Source organism: Scyliorhinus canicula, chromosome 4 (genome assembly GCF_902713615.1).
Source record: "Scyliorhinus canicula chromosome 4, sScyCan1.1, whole genome shotgun sequence".
NCBI classification, from domain to species: Eukaryota; Metazoa; Chordata; class Chondrichthyes; order Carcharhiniformes; family Scyliorhinidae; genus Scyliorhinus; species Scyliorhinus canicula.
The window spans coordinates 85,928,582-85,948,301 of record NC_052149.1 but is presented as its reverse complement, the minus strand read 5'-3'; the positions used below and the strand labels follow the sequence as shown (position 1 = coordinate 85,948,301).

At 49.7% G+C, this 19,720-nt stretch overlaps 1 protein-coding gene across 4 annotated transcripts in view; it reads right to left on the bottom strand.

The window, feature by feature from the left end:
- LOC119964739 (P-selectin-like) overlaps positions 1 to 19,720 on the bottom strand; it is a 149,922-nt gene that overhangs the window by 55,594 nt on the left and 74,608 nt on the right. The window contains exons 11-13 of one of the 4 annotated variants that reach the window (XM_038794666.1): positions 17,129 to 17,314; positions 15,759 to 15,944; positions 2,057 to 2,242 (exon numbers count right to left, since the gene is read on the bottom strand). The exons of 1 other annotated variant lie outside the window; for it this stretch is intronic. In XM_038794666.1, coding sequence (XP_038650594.1) covers positions 2,057 to 2,242; positions 15,759 to 15,944; positions 17,129 to 17,314 — 558 coding nt within the window. The remainder of the gene's footprint in view (positions 1 to 2,056; positions 2,243 to 15,758; positions 15,945 to 17,128; positions 17,315 to 19,720) is intronic. 2 more of the 4 variants (XM_038794668.1, XM_038794669.1) reach the window with 2 other exon arrangements.

The following is a 19,720-nucleotide window of genomic DNA, read 5'->3' as shown; positions in this document are numbered from 1 at the left end:
AATAAAAACAGACTGGAAGCATATCTGGCAACATCTGCATCATGCCAAATGGTGGAATAGGCGGAACAGGCGAATTGGCTACTCCGGCTCCTAATTCATATTCTATCCTAATTCAGTATCTTGATCCTGTTATGACATCCTGGGCTAGTGCATGGTCAATTCCAGCCACACTTGACCCAGAGTCGCAACAGCAGTGAAATTAGATGTCGCTAATTGACTGAGCTCTTTGCTCGAGTCCGATAAGCTAGAGCAAGCAGGGATGGAATTCTCCGACCCCCCGCAGGGTCGCGGAATCGCCCGGGGCCTTCGTAAATCCTGCCTCCATCGTGGCCGGAATTCTCCGCCACCCGGGAATAGGCGGGGGCGGGAATCACAATCACGACTCGCCAGTTGGCAGGCCCCCTGCGGCGATTCTCCGGCCCGCGATGGGCCGAAGTCCCGCCGCTGTCAGGCCTCCCCTGCCGATGTGGTTTAAATCACCTCTGTGCCAGCGGGAGCAGGCGGCGGGAGCAGGCCCCGGGGTCCTGGAGGGGGGGGGGGTGCGTGGGGAGATCGGACCCCGGGGGGTGCCCCCACGGGGGCCTGGCCCGCGATCGGGGCCCACCGATCGGCGTGCGGGCCTGTGCCGTGGGGGCACTCTTTTTCTTCCGCCGTCACCACGGCCTCCACCATGGCAGAGGCGGAAGAGACCCCCCTACCGCACATGCGCCGGTGGTGACGGCAGCGACCGCTGAAGCTCCGGCGCATGCGCGGACTCACGCCGACCGGCGAAGGCCTTTCGGCCAGCCCTGATGCCGGTCGGCGTGGCCAAAGGCCGTTGGCGCCAGTTGGCGGAGCGGGAGCCACTCCTGCGCGGGCCTAGCCCCTAAAGATAGATAGAATACCGCACCTTTGGGGAGGCCGGCGCCGGAGTGGTTGGCGCCACTCAGCTACACCGGGACCCCCCGCCCCGCTGGGTAGGGAAGAATACCTCCCCAGGTTTGTAACTTTAACACGACAAAACCTTTTATTTTGAACAGTATCTTTACTTAAACAGAGAGAGAATGTAACTGGGAGTACTCTGTCAGAGAATATTGGGATGGATACAGATTTACTGGGTTGCTGAGAAAGGTAACTGTGATTTGAAATCCTGATCATCTGCTGGAGTGCAGGGTAGGAGTCACTGGGAAGGGCTGACAAGCCTTCAGTCCAAATGTCCACACCTTGCCCACAATCAGGTTTGGTGTCAAGGGCGGGATTCTCCCCTACCCGGTGGAGCGGAGAGTCCCGTCGTATTGGAGTGGTGTCAACCACTCCGGCGTCGGGCCTCCCCAAAGGTGTGGAATTCTCCGCACCTTTAGAGGCTAGGCCTGCACCAGAGTGGTTGACGCCCCACCGGCTGGCGCGAACGGCCTTTCGCGCTCCGCCAGCCGGGGCCGAAATGCCTTTGCCGACCGGCGTAAGTCCGCGCATGTGCCGGAGAATCAGCGGCTGCTGACGTCATACCGGCGCATGCGCAGGGGAGGGGGTCCATTCCGCCCCCGCCATGGTGAAGGTGGAAGAAAAAGAGTGCCCACACGGCACAGACCCGCCCGCCGGTCGGTGGGCCCCGATCGCGGGCCAGCCACCGTGGGGGCACCCTCCGTGGTCACATCACCCCGCGCCCCTCCCAGGACCCAGGAGCCCGCCCGCGCCGCCAATCCCGTCGGTACCAGAGGTGGTTTAAACCACGACGGCGGGAGAGGCCTGTCAGCGGCGGGACTTCGGCCCATCACGGGCAAGAGAATCACCGCGGGGCCCCGCTGACTGACACGCAGTGATTCCCGCCCCTACCGAATCTCGGTGGAGAATTCGGGACACGGCGGGGGAGGGATTGACGCCCGGGGTGGTCGGAGAATTCCGCCCAACATGTGTGGGAAATTCCTGGGCTTCTTTGCAAATTGCAACAACTCTCCAGTCGGCCTCGTGGCCGAGGACACAGAAATAGATATCTTTCTGTACATTGAGAAGAAGCATGATTCACCTGCTTAGTTTTTCTCAGGAAATAGGGAGAAACTGCAGGGTGCCGATATATTACCTTTGCAGGTCGGCGTCTTTGCTGTCCATTGTCCAGAGGTACCACACTCCAGCCAGTTTGTTCCAGATAACACAAACCCTTCAGGGCACCAAAAACCACATGTTGAGGTGTAGCTAAAGTCCCCAATGGGATGGGAACAGTTCATCGCCCCATGTTCAGGCTGTGTCAGTGTCTCACATTTTTTAACTGAAATAGAATTTGAAGTTTGTTATATAATACCAATCTTTTGCATGAATACTGTACTCAACTGCTGACTTGGCTCATTCCTGGCTACAAGGGGTCACCTTCTGAAGAAAGGGGTTGAGCAGGATGGACCTAAACTCACTGGAGTTTAGAAGAATGAGAGATGATCTTATTGAAACATAGAAGATCCTGAGGAAACTTGGATGGGTGAATGCTGGGAGGACCCACTTTTGGGCAAAACTACTCCTGGACAAAGCTTAAAAATAAGGGGTCACCCATTTAATTTGGAGATGAGGAGATTTATTTTCTCGGAGAGGGTCAGTAGTCGGTAGAATTTGTTTCCTCAGGAGAACAGGAGAGGCAGGATCATTGAATATATTCAATACCAAGTAAGATTCTTTTTTGAGAGGCAATGGCAGCAAGGACAGACAGGAAGATGGAGTTGAGGCCACATTCAGATCAGCCATGATCTAATCATGAAAGCAAAATGAAGTGTTCACTAGTGTAGACTTGAGAGATGAACAGACACTTCCAACACTGATGAAGGTTCAACTCAATTTTATTAACTACTTCTAACTAACTAACACACGATGACTGTGGGTCTAAATGATGCTAACTTCGTCAGTGTTTCCCCCCCTACCTCCTCCTCTAACCAAAAAAAAAAACCACGGTCGTTGGGAAGCGGGAGCAGGGGCCTGTCGTGAAGGTTAGTGAGTGCCTTTAAATTTGCTTACCTTTCAGCGGGAGCCGGGTTTGAGGGAATATCAGGTAAGCTCTTCCTTTCTTTTTCTTGTTTTTTAAAATCTAGAGGTGATGTCAGGGAAGGCAGTACAATGCTCCTCCTGCAAAATGTTTGAGGTGAGGGACGCCGTCAGTGTCCCTGCTGATTTCATCTGTGGGAAGTGCACCCAACTCAAGCTCCTCAAAAGCCGTGTTAGGGAACTGGAGCTGGAGCTGGATGAACTTCGGATCATTCGAGAGGCAGAGGGGGGTCATAGATAGAAGCTTCAGGGAGGTAGTTACGCCAAAGAATAAAGATAGATGGGTGACGGTGAGAGGCGTTGGGGGTAAGCAGTCAGTACAGGGATCCCCTGTGGTCGTTCCCCTTAGTAACAGGTATACCGCTTTGGATACTGTTGGGGAGGACGACTTACCAGAGGTCAGCCACGGGGTACAGGTCTCTGGCACAGAGTCTGTCCCTGTTGCTCAGAAGGGAAGGGGAGCAAGGAGTAGAACATTAGTCATTGGAGACTCCATAGTTAGGGGGATAGATAGGAGATTCTGTGGGAACGAGAGAGACTCGCGGTTGGTGTGTTGCCTCCCAGGTGCCAGGGTCCGCGATGTCTCAGATCGTGTTTTCGGAATCCTTAAGGGTGAGGGGGAGCAGCCCCAAGTCGTGATCCACATAGGTACCAATGACATAGGTAGGAAAGGGATAGGGATGTAAGGCAGGAATTCAGGGAGCTAGGATGGAAACTTAGAGCTAGAACAAACAGAGTTATTATCTCTGGGTTGTTACCTGTGCCACGTGCTAGCGAGTCGAGGAATAGGGAGAGAGAGCAGTTGAACACGTGGCTGCAGGGATGGTGCAGGAGGGAGGGTTTCAGATTCCTGGACAATTGGGGCTCATTCTGGGGTAGGTGGGACCTCTACAAACGGGATGGTCTACACCTGGACCAGAGGGGTACTAATATCTTCGGGGGGAGGTTTGCTAATGCTCTTCGGGAGGGTTTAAACTAGTTCAGCAGGGGATTGGGAACCTGAATTGTAGCTCCAGTACACAAGAAGCTGAGAGCAGTGAGGTCATGAGTAAGGTTTCAAAGTTGCAGGAGTGTACCGGCAGGAAGGAAGGTGGTCTAAAGTGCGTCTACTTCAATGCCAGGAGCATCCGGAATAAGGTGGGTGAGCTTGCGGCATGGGTTAGTACCTGGGACTTCGATGTTGTGGCCATTTCGGAGACATGGATAGAGCAGGGCGAGGAATGGTTGTTGCAGGTGCCGGGGTTTAGATATTTCAGTAAGTTCAGGGAAGGTGGTAAGAGAGGGGGAGGGGTGGCATTGTTAGTCAAGGACAGTATTACGGTGGCTGAGAGGACATTTGATGAGGACTCAAATACTGAGGTAGTATGGGCTGAGTTAAGAAACAGGAAAGGAGAGGTCACCCTGTTAGGGCTTTTCTATAGGCCTCCGAAAAGTTCCAGAGATGTAGAGGAAAGGATTGCAAAGATTATTCTGGATAGGAGCGAAAATAACAGGGTAGTTGTTATGGGGGACTTTAACTTTCCAAATATTGACTGGAAACACTATAGTTTGAGTACTTTAGATGGATCCGTTTTTGTCCAATGTATGCAGGAGGGTTTCCTGATGCAGTATGTAGATAGGCCAACAAGAGGCGAGGCCATATTGGATTTGGTACTGGGTAATGAACCAGGACAGGTGTTAGATTTGGAGGTAGGTGAGCATTTTGGTGATAGTGACCACAATTCGATTATGTTTACTTTAGCGATGGAAAGGGATAGGTATAAACCGCAGGGCAAGAGTTATTGCTGGGGGAAAGGCAATTATGATGCAATGAGGCAAGACTTAGGATGCATCGCCTGGAGAGGAAAACTGCAGGGGATGGACACAATGGAAATGTGGAGCATGTTCAAGGAACAGCTACTGTGTGTCCTTGATAAGTATGTACCTGTTAGGCAGGGAGGAAGTGGTCGAGTGAGGGAACCATGGGTTACTAAAGCAGTTGAATCACTTGTCAAGAGGAAGAAGGAGGCTTATGTGAAGATGAGACGTGATGGTTCAGTTGGGTAGCTTGAGAGTTACAAGTTAGCTAAGAGGGCTCTAAAGAGAGAGCTAAGAAGAGCCAAGCGAGGACATGAGAAGTCTTTGGCAGGTAGGATTAAGGAAAAAGACAAAGTTGTCGAGGAGAATACTGAGATACAGGCTACTAGACTAGAAGGGCTTGAGGTTCATAAGGAGGAGGTGTTAGCGATTCTGGAAAGTGTGAAAATAGATAAGTCCCCTGGGCTGGATGGGATTTATCCTAGGGTTCTCTGGGAAGCTAGGGAGGAGATTGCTGAGCCTTTGGCTTTGATCTTTAAGTCATCTTTGTCTACAGGAATAGTGCCAGAGGACTGGAGGATAGCAAATGTTGTCCCCTTGTACAAGAAGGGGAGTAGAGATAACCCCGGTAACTATAGGCCAGTGAGCTTTACTTCTGTTGTGGGAAAAGTCTTGGAAAGGTTTATAAGAGATAGGATATATAATCATCTGCAAAGGAATAATTTGATTAGAGATAGTCAACATGGTTTTGTGAAGGGTAGGTCATGCCTCACAAACCTCATTGAGTTCTTCGAGAAGGTGACCAAACAGGTGGATGAGGGTAAAGCAGTTGATGTGGTGTATATGGATTTCAGTAAAGCGTTTGATAAGGTTCCCTACGGTAGGCTATTGCAGAAAATACAGAGGCATGGGGTTCAGGGTGATTTAGCAGTTTGGATCAGAAATTGGCTAGCTGATAGAAGACAAAGAGTGGTGGTTGATGGGAAATGCTCTGACTGGTGTCCAGTTACTAGTGGTGTGCCACAAGGATCTGTTTTGGGGCCATTGCTGTTTGTCATTTTTATAAATGACCTGGAGGAGGGCATAGAAGGATGGGTGAGTAAATTTGCAGATGACACTAAAGTCGGTGGAGTTGTGGACAGTGCAGAAGGATGTTACAAGTTACAGAGGGACATAGATAAGCTGCAGAGCTGGGCTGACAGGTGGCAAATGGAGTTTAATGCAGAAAAGTGTGAGGTGATTCATTTTGGAAGGAATAACAGAAAGGCAGAGTACTGGGCTAATGGTAAGATTCTTGGTAGTGTGGACGAGCAGAGAGATCTCGGTGTCCATGTCCATAGATCCCTGAAAGTTGCCACCCAGGTTGAGAGGGTTGTTAAGAAGGCGTACGGTGTGTTAGCTTTTATTGGTAGAGGAATTGAGTTTCGGAGCCATGAGGTCATGTTGCAGTTGTACAAAACTCTGGTGCGCCCGCATTTAGAGTATTGTGTGCAGTTCTGGTCGCCACATTATAGGAAGGATGTGGAAGCATTGGAAAGGGTACAGAGGAGATTTACAAGAATGTTGCCTGGTATGGAGGGAAGATCATATGAGGAAAGGCTGAAGGACTTGAGGCTGTTTTCGTTAGAGAGAAGAAGGTTAAGAGGTGACTTAATTGAGGCATACAAGATGATCAGAGGATTAGATAGGGTGGACAGTGAGAGCCTTTTTCCTTGGATGGTGATGTCCAGCACGAGGGGACATAGCTTTAAATTGAGGGGAGATAGATATAGGACAGATGTCAGAGGTAGGTTCTTTACTCAGAGAGTAGTAAGGGCGTGGAATGCCCTGCCTGCAACAGTAGTGGACTCGCCAACACTAAACGCATTCAAATGGTCATTGGATAGGCATATGGACGATAAGGGAATAGTGTAGAGGGACTTTAGAGGGGTTTCACAGGATGGCACAACATCGTGGGCCAAAGGGCCTGTACTGCGCTGTAATGTTCTATGTTCTATGTTCTAACTTAAACTAGAGACCTAAGCCTTGTCCGAACCAGTTGATTCTCTCAGCACGTGCTGTAAGTCTGTGCTGAGCTGGATGAATTCTTGTTACACTCAGAGGCAGCACCCAGAATGAGCGGGAACCATAGTGCCCTCTGCCTTTATAGTGTGTGTATTCTAACTCGTGATTGGCTATGGTGTTTGTACATGTTGATTGGTCCCTGTGTGTGTCCATCAGTGTGTGCCTGCACCATGATATACTGGTGTATATTATGACATCCCCCCTTTTATAAAAAATATGTTGATATAGGCACGTGATAATAAATAGCGTGGGTGTGTGGAGAATGTACCTAGCTACGTGTGAGGTGCGAAGACATATGTACAAAGCTATATACAGGGAACAAGACTATTTACAGAGGAAGGTGCCTGGTGCAGATGACTACCATGAACTGGAACAACCAACAAATCTATTTACAAATCACTGGATAACGAATGCAACAATAAAGGATATAGGAAAAAAAAAATTTCAGAGAGTCCACATGTGTACAGACTTCATAAGTTCAGTCTCTGAGGTGGGCAACGAACTCTGGTTGACCGTATGGGTGGCACACCACTCATCATCCTGGCTGGCGCTGCGGACGTGGACGGGTTCAGTGCCACGGTTGGGGGACATCCTGTTCGTAGTAACAACGCCGATTTGGAACGGGACCTCTGAGTCATTACAGGCATAGTCTGAATCAAGGTCTAGAGTAGGTTCATTGATGGCAGGCTGGATAGCCCTGATGTCTCTGTGGGGCTGGGTGGACCTTCGAAAAACAGCAGGCATGGAAGATCTGCACATTGCAGCGTAGTGGCCTCGTTTGCCACACTGCAGGCAGCATCGGGACTTTGCGGGACATTGCCGCTTTAAGTGGGCGGAGCTGCAGCTGCCGCACGCCGGAGTATAGGAACATTCACCGCGCCACCGCGCATGCGCGGAGTGATCCAGCGTAGCGCGCACCTGTGCGAAGCGGTTGTGACGTCAGCACACTCGCTGCGTGTAAGCGCGGGACTCCGCGAAAAGCACGCAAAATGGCCGCCATCGTTCAGATCCAGAGCCTGAAAAGATTTAATCATTTGGACCCATTCTGCCTCGTAAGGGGCTTGCCGCGCCGTTTCAGCGGCCTGGATGCAGGAGTAGCGCATGGAGGCATGTTCTTGAAGTACACAGGTCTCAATGGCCGTGGAGAGAGTGAGCTGCTTTACTTTTAGTAGCTGCTGGCGCAGGGGCTCAGATTGAACACCAAAAACAATCTGGTCACGGAGCATGGAGTCAGAGGTGGACCCGTAGTTGCAGGACTGCGCAAGGACGCGGAGGTGGGTGATAAAGGACTGGAAAGGCTCGTCCTTACCCTGAATTCTTCTGAATTATGGTCTTGAACTTCGATTTGTCCTCCCCCTCATCGAAGGTGAGTGAGTTGTAAATGTGGAGAGCGTGGTCATCGGCTGTGAAGAGGAAGAGAGCAATGTTCCGTGCGTCCAAGGCAGCTTCCAGGTCCCTGGCTTCGAGGTACAGCTGGAAGCGCTGTTTGAAAAGTTTCCAGTTCAAGCCCAGATTCCCTGCAATGCGGAGAGGCGGCGGCGGGCGAACGGAGTCCATTCTGTAGGATGGCGCGAGACTGGTGGAAGGCAGATCACTGAAAGGTAGGTCTCAGAAGTGCGAGCATCCCTCAACTCCTGGTATCATGAAGTGTTGGCTAGTGTAGACTTGAGAGATGAACAGACACTTCCAACACTTATGAAGGTTCAATTCAATTTTATTAACTACTTCTAACTAACTAACACACGATGACTGTGGGTCTAAATGATGCTAACTTAAACTAGAGACCTAAGCCTTGTCCGAACCAGTTGATTCTCTCAGCACGTGTTTTAAGTCTGTGCTGGGCTGGATGAGTTCTTGTTACACTCAGAGGCAGCACCCAGAATGAGCAGGAACTGTGGTGCCCTCTGCCTTTATAGTGTGTGTATTCTTTTTTGTTATAAATTTAGATTAGCCAATTATTTTTTCCAATTAAGGGGCAATTTAGCGTGGCCAATCCACCTACTCTGCACATTTTTGGGTTGTGGGGGCGAAACCCACGCAGACACGGGGAGAATGTGCAAACTCCACACGGACAGTGACCCAGAGCAGGGATCGAACCTGGGACCTCAGCGCCGTGAGGCGGTTGTGCTAACCACTAGGCCACCGTGCTGCCCCTAGTGTGTGTATTCTAACTGGTGATTGGCTGCGGTGTTTGTACATGTTGATTGGTCCCTGTGTGTGTCCATCAGTGTGTGTCTGCACCATGATATACTGGTATATATTATGACACAAAATACTGCAGATGCTGGAGATTTGAAATAAAAACAAACTGGAAACATTTCTGGCAGCATCTGCATCACACCAAATGGTTCAATAGGCACATGGCCTACTCCGGCTCCTAATTCATATATTCGTATGTTGATCCTGTTACGATATCCTGGGCTAGTGCATGGTCAATTCTAGCCACACTTGACCCAGAGTCGCAACTGTCATAATATACATCCACGTATAGGATGGTGTGCAGACAGGCAGTGATTGACACACAGGATCACCAGTGAAAACACAGAACCCAGCAACCAATCACCAGACAGGACAGGACCACTCAAAGCCAGAGGGCACTTGTTTTCCCGCTCTCTCGGGATCCAGCCTCTGAGACAGTCAGAGCTCGTGAGCAGCAATTAGAACAACACCATAAGAACATAAGAACATAAGAACTAGGAGCAGGAGTAGGTCATCTGGCCCCTCGAGCCTGCTCCGCCATTCAATGAGATCATGGCTGATCTTTTGTGGACTCAGCTCCATTTTTCGGCCCGAACACCATAACCCTTAATCCCTTTTTTCTTCAAAAAACTATCTGTTTTTACCTTATAAACATTTAATGAAGGAGCCTCAACTGCTTCACTGGGCAAAGAATTCCATAGATTCACAACCCTTTGGGTGAAGAAGTTCCTCCGAAACTCAGTCCTAAATCTACTTCCCCTTATTTTGAGGCTATGCCCCCTAGTTCTGCCCGCATCTATCCTATCTATTCCCTTAATAATTTTAAATGTTTCTATAAGATCCCCACGCATCCTTCTAAATTCCAACGAGTACAGTCCCAGTCTACTCAACCTCTCCTCGTAATCCAGCCCCTTCAGCTCTGGGATTAACCTCGTGAATCTCCTCTGCACACCCTCCTGTGCCAGTACGTCCTTTCTCAAGTAAGGAGACCAAAACTGAACACAATACTCCAGGTGTGGCCTCACTAACACCTTATACAATTGCAGCATAACCTCCCTAGTCTTAAACTCCATCCCTCTAGCAATGAAGGACAAAATTCCATTTGCCTTCTTAATCACCTGTTGCACCTGTAAACCAACTTTCTGTGACTCATGCACTAGCACACCCAGGTCTCTCTGCACAGCAGCATGCTTTAATATTTTATTGTTTAAATAATAATCCCATGTGGTAGTAAGATCGTCTGGTCAGGTTAGCTTCAGGTCTCCAGTCAAGTCAGCATAGTGTCAACCCACAGTTAAAGCATGTATCATAGTTAAATGTTCAATAAAATTGAGTTGCATTTCTTCAAGTGTTGGAAGCCTGTCTCTCTCATCACTGCAGTAAATGAAGTCCTCGTAGACCCATCTTACCCAACACATCATGGTACCAGTGAGTCATGCTCGAGTTTGACGGACCTACCTTGAGATAATCTGCCTTTGACCAGCGATCAGCCATCCGGTAACATGGACAGCGTCCGCCCTCCCCCGCAGCTCCGTGTCTCCGGCAACCTCGGTGCAAACTGGAAGATTTTCAAGCAGAGGTTCCAGCTCTATCTTGAAGCCACCGACCTTGAAGCCGGATCGGATGTCAGGAAGATCGCACTCGTTCTTTTTACAGCCGGGGACCACGCTATCCACATCTACAACTCCCTCACCTTTGCTGAAGGCGAGAACAAGACGAAGTTTAAAACAGTCCTGCTGAAGTTTGGCAGCCACTGTGACATCGAAGTCAATGAGAGCTTTGAACGCTATGTATTCCAGCAGAAACTTCAGGGTAAAGATGAACCTTTTCAGTCCTTTTTAACCTATCTCCGCATCCTCGCGCAGTCCTGCAACTATGGCTCCACTTCCGATTCCATGATCCGGGATCATATCGTTTTCGGGGTCCACTCCGATCCCCTTCGCCAGCAGCTCCGAAAAGTTATGCAGCTCACCCTTACCATCGCCATCAAAACCTGCGTCCTCCACGAGCAAGCGAACAACCGGTATTCCCATATCAGGGCGGCAGAAACGGCACGGCAAAACCGATGAGGGCGGCCATTTCGCGCGCTTTTCCCGGGTTCCTGTGCATGCACACCACAACCAATGGGAAGGTGAGGCCGACGACCGAACCGCGCAAGTGCGTACGTCGTTCGACCGCACCGCGCATGCGCGGCGGCGCACGGAACGTCCTGACGTCGGCGCCATGACGTGTTCCAATTGTGGCTCCACCCATTTAAAGTGGCAATGTCCCACAAAATCTCGACACTGTCTCCAGTGTGGCAAGCTTGGCCACTACGCAGCCCTTTGCAGATCTGCTCCACTGCCCAACACACAGCGATCCCAGCCACAGCAGGAGCGTCCGATCAGTACAGCAACCCGTTGCGGACTCCGACATTCTTCCAGATCCCGACACCGAGGGTCTCACATCCCCATTCCGGGTGGGCATCATCACCAAGCATACGCTGCCTTTATCAACGATGGTGAAACAACTCCCAATAATGAGCATTGATCCAGACGACGAGTGCTGTGCCATCCTTACGGTTAACAAGGCTCGCAAACGCTTCAAGCTGGACACCGGCGATTCAGCGAACCTCATTTCAAAGTCTGACCTTGACACCATCCGCGTCAAGCCAAGCATTCTTCCACCGGCCTGCCAGCTCCTCGACTACAATGGCAATGCCATTGCTGCCAGTGGCTCATGCCAGCTTGCGGTGTCCCATTGTTCTTCAAAAGCATCGCTGCGTTTTGAAATTGTCGGAACCAACAGAGCTTCCCTGCTCGGTGCTCGGGCCTGCAAACTCCTGAACCTTGTGCAGCGGGTTCACACCATGTCGTCTTCACAGGCAACAGCCTCACCAGATGGTAACTTCCAAGCTCAACTCGATGACATCATAGCGCAATACCATAGCGTGTTCAAAGCTAAGGGCACACTCCCATACCGATACAAAATCCTGTTGAAGCCAAATGCCAACCCCCTGGTCGACGCACCACGTCGGGTGCCGGCACCCCTTAAGGACCACCTCAAGCAGCAGCTGCAAGGCCTCCAGGACCAGGCCATCATTTCTAAGGTCACGGAACCCACGGGCTGGGTTAGCTCCATGGTTTGTGTCAAAAAGCCGTCAGGGGAACTTTGAATCTGTATCGACCCCAAAGATTTGAACCGTAACATCATGAGGGAACACTACCCAATACCTAAACGAGAAGAGCTAACCAGCGAGATGGCTCATGCCAAGTTCTTCACGAAGCTGGACGCCTCCAAGGGGTTTTGGCAAATACATCTGGACACATCCAGTCCAAAGCTGTGCACATTTAACACCCCGTTCGGTCACTACTGTTACAACCGAATGCCCTTTGGCATCATCTCAGCCTCAGAGATGTTCCACCGCAAAATGGAACAAATGATGGAGGGCATCGAGGGGGTGCGAGTGTACGTCGATGATATCATTATCTGGTCCACAACTCATCAGGAGCACATTGATCGCCTCAAGCGGGTGTTTCACAGGATCCATGAGCATGGCCTCTGACTCAACAGAGCCAAATGCTCGTTTGGTCAATCAGAAATCAAATTCCTTAGCGACCACATTTTGCAGTTCGCTGTGCAGCCAGATGCAGACAAGGTGTCGGCGATCAACGCCATGAAGACCCCGGAGGACAAGAAGGCGGTCCTCCGCTTCCTAGGGATGGTCAACTTCCTTGGGAAGTTTATCCCCAACCTTGCATCATACACCACAGCTCTCAGCCATCTCGTTAAAAAAACTACGGATTTCCAGTGGCTACCCGTGAGCTCAGGGCAAAACTCACCAGGGCCTTGGCATTTTTCGACCCCGCCAAGGAGACAAAAATATCCACCGACGCGAGCCAGGCTGGCATTGGGGCAGTGCTCCTCCAGCGGGATGACTCCTCCTCCTGGGGCCCAGTCGCATATGCCTCTAGAGCCATGACACCCACTGAGCAACGATACGCTCAGATTGAAAAAGAATGACTGGGCCTCCTCACAGAGATCGACAAGTTCCATGATTATGTGTATGGCCTCCCCAAATTCACAGTCGAGACGGACCACAGGCTATTGGTTCACATTATCCAAAACAACCTCAATGACCTGACGCCACGGCTACAACGTATCCTCCTCAAACTCCGCCGCTACGATTTCGACCTGGTCTACACCCCGGGCAAAGAGCTCATTATTGCCGATGCACTCTCCAGATCTATCACCACACCGTGTGAGCAGACGGACTTTGTCTGTCAAATAGACGCGCAGGTGCAATTCTGTGCCTCCAACTTTCCGGCCACTGATGAAAGGGTCGTGTAAATTCGTCAGGAGACGGCCAGGGATCCTTTACTCCAGCGGGTCATGCGACATCTCACGGATGGTTGGCAAAATGGGCAGTGCCCCCAGTTTTATAATGTAAAGGACGATATAGCAGTGGTAGACAGCATACTAATGAAGCTGGACAGAATTGTGATCCCACAGAGCATGCGAGAGCTGATCCTCGTCCAAATCCACGAGGGTCACCTGGGGGACGAAAAATGTCCCCGTCGAGCCCGAGAGGCAGGATATTGGCCAGGCATCAGCCAGGATATCGCCAACATGGTCCTCAATTGCCCAACGTGTCGAAGGTTCCAGCCGGCTCAGCCTAAAGAGACTACAGCCGCATGAAATGGTGACCTCCCCATGGTCCAAAGTTGGTGTTAACCTGTTCCATGCCAAGGGCCAAGACTATGTCCTCCTAGTGGACTACTTTTCCAACTACCCCGAGGTGGTCAAACTGACTGACCTCACCTCAGCAACAGTAATCAAGGCATGCAAGGAGACTTTTGCCCAGCATAGCGTCCCACTCACAGTTATGAGTGACAACGGCCCTTGCTTCTTCAGCCAGGAGTGGACAGATTTTGCCCGGCTGTACAATTTTCGGCACGTCACATCAAGCCCCCACTACCCCCAGTCGAATGGCAAGGCTGGAAAAGGTGTCCACATCGTTAAAAGACTGTTGTGCAAAGCTGCTGACTCGGGTTCTGATTTTAACCTGGCGCTGTTAGCCCACAGGGCGACTCCTTTGTCCGCTGGCCTGTCCCCAGCGCAGCTCCTAATGAACCGCACACTGCGAGCGACGGTGCCGGCTATCCACATTCCGAACCTTGACTATTTCCCGGTCCTACAGAGGATGCACAGTATCAGGCCCACTACAAGTTTGCGTACGACGCCCATGCCACAGATCTCCCTGACCTGGTCCCTGCTGACCGAGTTCGTGTTCAGCTACCTGACGGTGGCAGGTCTGCCACAGCTGTGGTGGTCAAACAAGTGGCCCCGAGATCGTTCCTCGTTCCATGCCTGATGGCTCCTTTCTTCGGCATAATAGGCGGGCACTGCGGCGGCTCCATGCCCGCCACCTAACCGTGATGTCCCGCCTCACACGCTGGTTCGTCAGGACGCGCCCTTCCACTAGGCCACCAATCTGCCAGTTATTCTACCGACCTCTGCATTGGAGGCAGTTACCAAGTTTAAGTGCAGGCGGCCCCTGACCCACCCTTGAGGCGGTCAACCAGAATTTGTCGCCCGCCACAGAGACTGAATTTATAGATTGAATGTTGCATTACCTTGTTATCTCATCGTGTACATATTGTTTTTTTTCGTGTTATCTGCCCTCCATTTGCACTAGACACCTTCCCATGTAAATACGTTAGCATATTTTGTACATAGTCAGGCTCCTGTACACACACTCACTATTTATTGACCTGAACACATTTTTTAACAAAAAAAAACATTAAAAAAAGTGGGGGTGGGGAGATGTCATAATATACATCCACGTATAGGATGGTGTGCAGACAGGAAGTGATTGACACACAGGATCTCCAGTTAACACACAGAACACAGCAGCCAATCAGACAGGACCCGACCACTAGGAAGCCAGAGGGCACTAGCTTTCCCGCTCTCTCGGGATCCAGCCTCTGAGACAGTCAGAGCTCGTGAGCAGCAGCTAGAACAAACATCATGTGGTAGTCAGATAGTCTGGGCAGGTTAGCTTCAGGTCTCCAGTCAAGTCAGCATAGTGTCAACCCACAGTTAAAGCATGTATTATAGTTAAGTGTTCAATAAAACCGAGTTGCATTTCTTCAAGCGTTGGAAGACTGTCTCTCTCACTACTGCAGTAAACGCAGTCCTCGTAGACACATCTGACCAAACACATCAGCAACGGCAGTGAAATTAGATGCAGCTAATTGACTGAGCTCTTTGCTAGAGTCCGATAAGCTAGAGCAACCAGGTTTGTAACTTTAACAGGACAAAACCTTTTATTCTGAACAGTATCTTTACTTAAACAGACAGAGAATGTAGCTGGGAGTACTCTGTCAGAGAATATTGGGATGGATACAGATTTACTGGGTTTCTGAGAAAGGTAACTGTGATTTAAAATCCTGATCATCTGCTGGAATGCAGGGTAGGAGTCACTGGGAAGGGCTGACAAGCCTTCAGTCCAACTGCCCACACCATGCCCACAGTCAGCTTTGGAGTCATGTGTGGGAAATTCCTGGGCTTCTTTGAAAATTCCTACAGCTCTCCAGTCGGCCTCGTGTCCGAGGACACAGAAATAGAGCTCATTCTGTACATTGAGAAGAAGCATGATTCACCTGCTTAGTTTTTCTCAGGAAATAGGGAGAAACTGCAGGGTGCCGATATATTACCTTTGCAGGTCGGCGTCTTTGCTGTCCATTGTCCAGAGGTACCACAATCCAGCCAGTTTGTTCCAGATAACACAAACCCTTCAGGGCACCAAAAACCACATGTTGAGGTGTAGCTAAAGTTCCCAATGGGATGGGAACAGTTCATCGCCCCATGTTCAGGCTGTGTCAGTGTCTCACATTGTTTAACTGTAATAGAATTTGCAGTTTGTTATATAATATCAGTCTTTTGCATGAATACTCAATTGCTGACTTGGCTCATTCCTGGCTACAAGGTGTTATCTTCTGAAGAAAGGGGTTGAGCAGGTTGGGCCTAAACTCACTGGAGTTTAGAAGAATGAGAGATGATCTTATTGAAACATAGAAGATCCTGAGGAATCTTGGATGGGTGAACGCTGGGAGGACCCACCTTTGGGCAAAAGTACTCGTGGACAAAGCTTAAAAATAAGGGGTCACCCATTTAAGATGGAGATGAGGAGATTTGTTTTCTCGGACAGGGTCAGTAGTCGGTAGAATTTGTTTCCTCAGGAGAACAGTAGAGGCAGGATCACTGAATATATTCAATACCAAGTAAGATTCTTTTTCGAGAGGCAATGGCAGCAAGGACAGACAGGAAAATGGAGTTGAGGCCACATTCAGATCAGACATGATCTAATCATGAAAGTGAAATACTGCAGATGCTGGAGATTTGAAATAAAAACAGACAGGAAGCATATCTGGCAACATCTGCATCACAGCAAATGGTGGAATAGGCGGAACAGGCAAATGGTCTACTCCGGCTCCTAATTCATCTATTCGTATGTTGTTCCTGTTACGAAATCCTGGGCTAGTGCATGATCAATTCCAGGCACACTTGACCCAGAGTCGCAACAGCAGTGAAATTAGATGTAGCTAATTGACTGAGCTCTTTGCTCGAATCTGATAAGCTAGAGCAACCAGGTTTGTAACTTTAACAGGACAAAACCTTTTATTCTGAACAGTATCTTTACTTAAACAGACAGAGAATGTAACTGGGAGTACTCTGTCAAAGAATATTGGGATGGATACAGATTTACTGGGTTTCTGAGAAAGGTAACAGTGATTTGAAATCCTGATCATCTGCTGGAGTGCAGGGTAGGAGTCACTGGGAAGGGCTGACAAGCCTTCAGTCCAACTGCCCACACCATGCCCACAATCAGGTTTGGAGTCATGTGTGGGAAATTCCTGGGCTTCTTTGAAAACTCCAACAATGCTCCAGCCAACTTCGTGGCTGAGGACGCATAAATTGAGCTCTTTCTGTACATTGAGAAGAAGCATGATTCACCTAATTAGTTCCTCCCAGGAAATAGGGAGAAACTGCAGTGTCAGTGATGGTTTGGGTGCCGATATGTTACCTTTGCAGGTCGGGGTCTTTGCTGTCCATTGTCCAGAGGTACCACACTCCAGCCAGTTTGTTCCAGATAACACAAACCCTTCAGGGCACCAAAAACCACATGTTGAGGTGTAGCTAAAGTTCCCAATGGGATGGGAACAGTTCATCGCCCCATGTTCAGGCTGTGTCAGTGTCTCACATTTTTTAGCTGTAATAGAATTTGCAGTTTGTTATATAATATCAATCTTTTGCATGAATACTCAACTGCTGACTTGGCTCATTCCTGGCTACAAGGGGTTATCTTCTGAAGAAAGGGGTTGAGCAGGTTGGGCCTAAACTCACTGGAGTTGAGAAGAATGAGAGATGATCTTATTGAAACATAGAAGATCCTGAGGAATCTTGGATGGGTGAACGCTGGGAGGACCCACCTTTGGGCAAAACTACTCCTGGACAAAGCTTAAAAATAAGGTGTCACCCATTTAAGATGGAGATGAGGAGATTTGTTTTCTCGGACAGGGTCAGTAGTCGGTAGAATTTGTTTCCTCAGGAGAACAGTAGAGGCAGGATCACTGAATATATTCAATACCAAGTAAGATTCTTTTTTGAGAGGCAATGGCAGCAAGGACAGACAGGAAAATGGAGTTGAGGCCACATTCAGATCAGACATGATCTAATCATGAAAGTGAAATACTGCAGATGCTGGAGATTTGAAATAAAAACAGACAGGAAGCATATCTGGCAGCATCTGCATCACAGCAAATGGTGGAATAGGCGGAACAGGCAAATGGTCTACTCCGGATCCTAATTCATATATTCGTATGTTGTTCCTGTTACCGCACCCTGGGCTAGTGCTATGTTATTCTCTAAGTCTGAATAAAGGTTGTAGACTTCCAGTTAACACAAATATTTTATTCAATGGGTTTGTTCTGTTTCCAGAGCTTAACTAGATATAATACAGTCAAGAGGTATGACCAGTGAAACTAAGATAAACTGCCTATGCTGAGCTGTCTCTGTCTGTTGCTGCTCACCGTTGGTGCTTCTGAAAGAGGCAGATCCTGCCTTGGGCTGGATCGTCTCTGATGCTGCCCTCTCGTGATACTGTGGCTATTACGGCTGTCTGTAGTCCATGGTGTATGTACAGATGTACAGATCACAACAAGTGGATGGTCAATTCCAGCCACACTTGCCCCAGAGTCGCAACAGCAGTGAAATTAGATGTAGCTAATTGACTGAGCTCTTAGCTCGAGTCCGATAAGCTAGAGCAACCAGGTTTGTAACTTTAACAGGACAAAACCTTTTATTCTGAGCAGTATCTTTACTTAAGCAGACAGAGAATGTAACTCGAGGTCTTTGCTGTCCATTGTCCAGAGGTACCACACTCCAGCCAGTTTGTTCCAGATAACACAAACCCTTCAGGGCATCAAAATCCACATGTTGAGGTGTAGCTAAAGTTCCCAATGGGATGGGAACAGTTCATCGCCCCATGTTCAGGCTGTGTCAGTGTCTCGCATTTTCTAACTGAAATAGAATTTGCAGTTTGTTATATAATATCAATCTTTTGCATGAATACTCAACTGTTGACTTGGCTCATTCCTGGCTACAATGGGTTATCTTCTGAAGAAAGTGTTAGAGCAGGTTGGGCCTAAACACACTGGAGATTAGAAGAATGAGAGATGATCTTATTGAAACATGCGGGCTGGGATTCTCCATCTGCTGAAGCCGAAATCCGGAAGCGCGATTGGGCGGAGATTCGGTTCTGACGCCGAAATCGCAGCAGGCCGCAGTTTCAGGTGAAACCGCAATTTTCCATTGCCTCGCTAGCGGTGTCAATGTATTCTGGAACATTGTTAGCAGGTCAGACCGGGTATTCTCCGGTGCCTCCGTCATTCTCTGCCTCTGATGGGCTGAATTCCCAACAGCGAGGTTCTTTGTGTTTTTTAAATTTGTGAAACCGGCATGATGGCTGATGAGAGAGAGAGAGAGGGGCTAGGACACAGAGAGGCGCGACCATGGGATATCGGGCCTGACACTGGCTGGCTGGGAAAACGGGCCCTGTGACGGATTAAACCCCCTGACGTGATTGTGGCAGTGTCCAGGCAATGCATCACCATTGCCCAGCCTGCAAAGCAGCTATCTTGTTGCTCAACCCAATGACTGCCCACCTTGGCCCCTGGCTCTGCAGAGTCACACAGGCTGTATGGGTGTCCCCACCCCATCATACCTGCCCCCCAGCCACTACCCTTCACCCACCTTCCGCCATACCATCACCTCCACCCAACCGGCCGACCCACCCAGGGCAGCGGCCATGTCAGCCACTACAGGGGCACCAGGCAGGGGCCACAAAGTGAACCGCTGGCATGGGCAGCGCCAGCTGATGGTACCTATGAAAACACGGACGAGCACCAGTGCCAGAGTACCCATGGTGTCCGCAGTGCCAACCGTTTAGCCCGTTGGATCTGGTTGGGCACAAGGGTAGGAACCATGCTAACATGTGGGCAGCAGGGTAGCATGGTGGTTAGCATAAATGCTTTACAGCTCCAGGGTCCCAGGTTCGATTCCCGGCTGGGTCACTGTCTGTGTGGAGTCTGCACGTCCTCCCCCTGTGTGCGTGGGT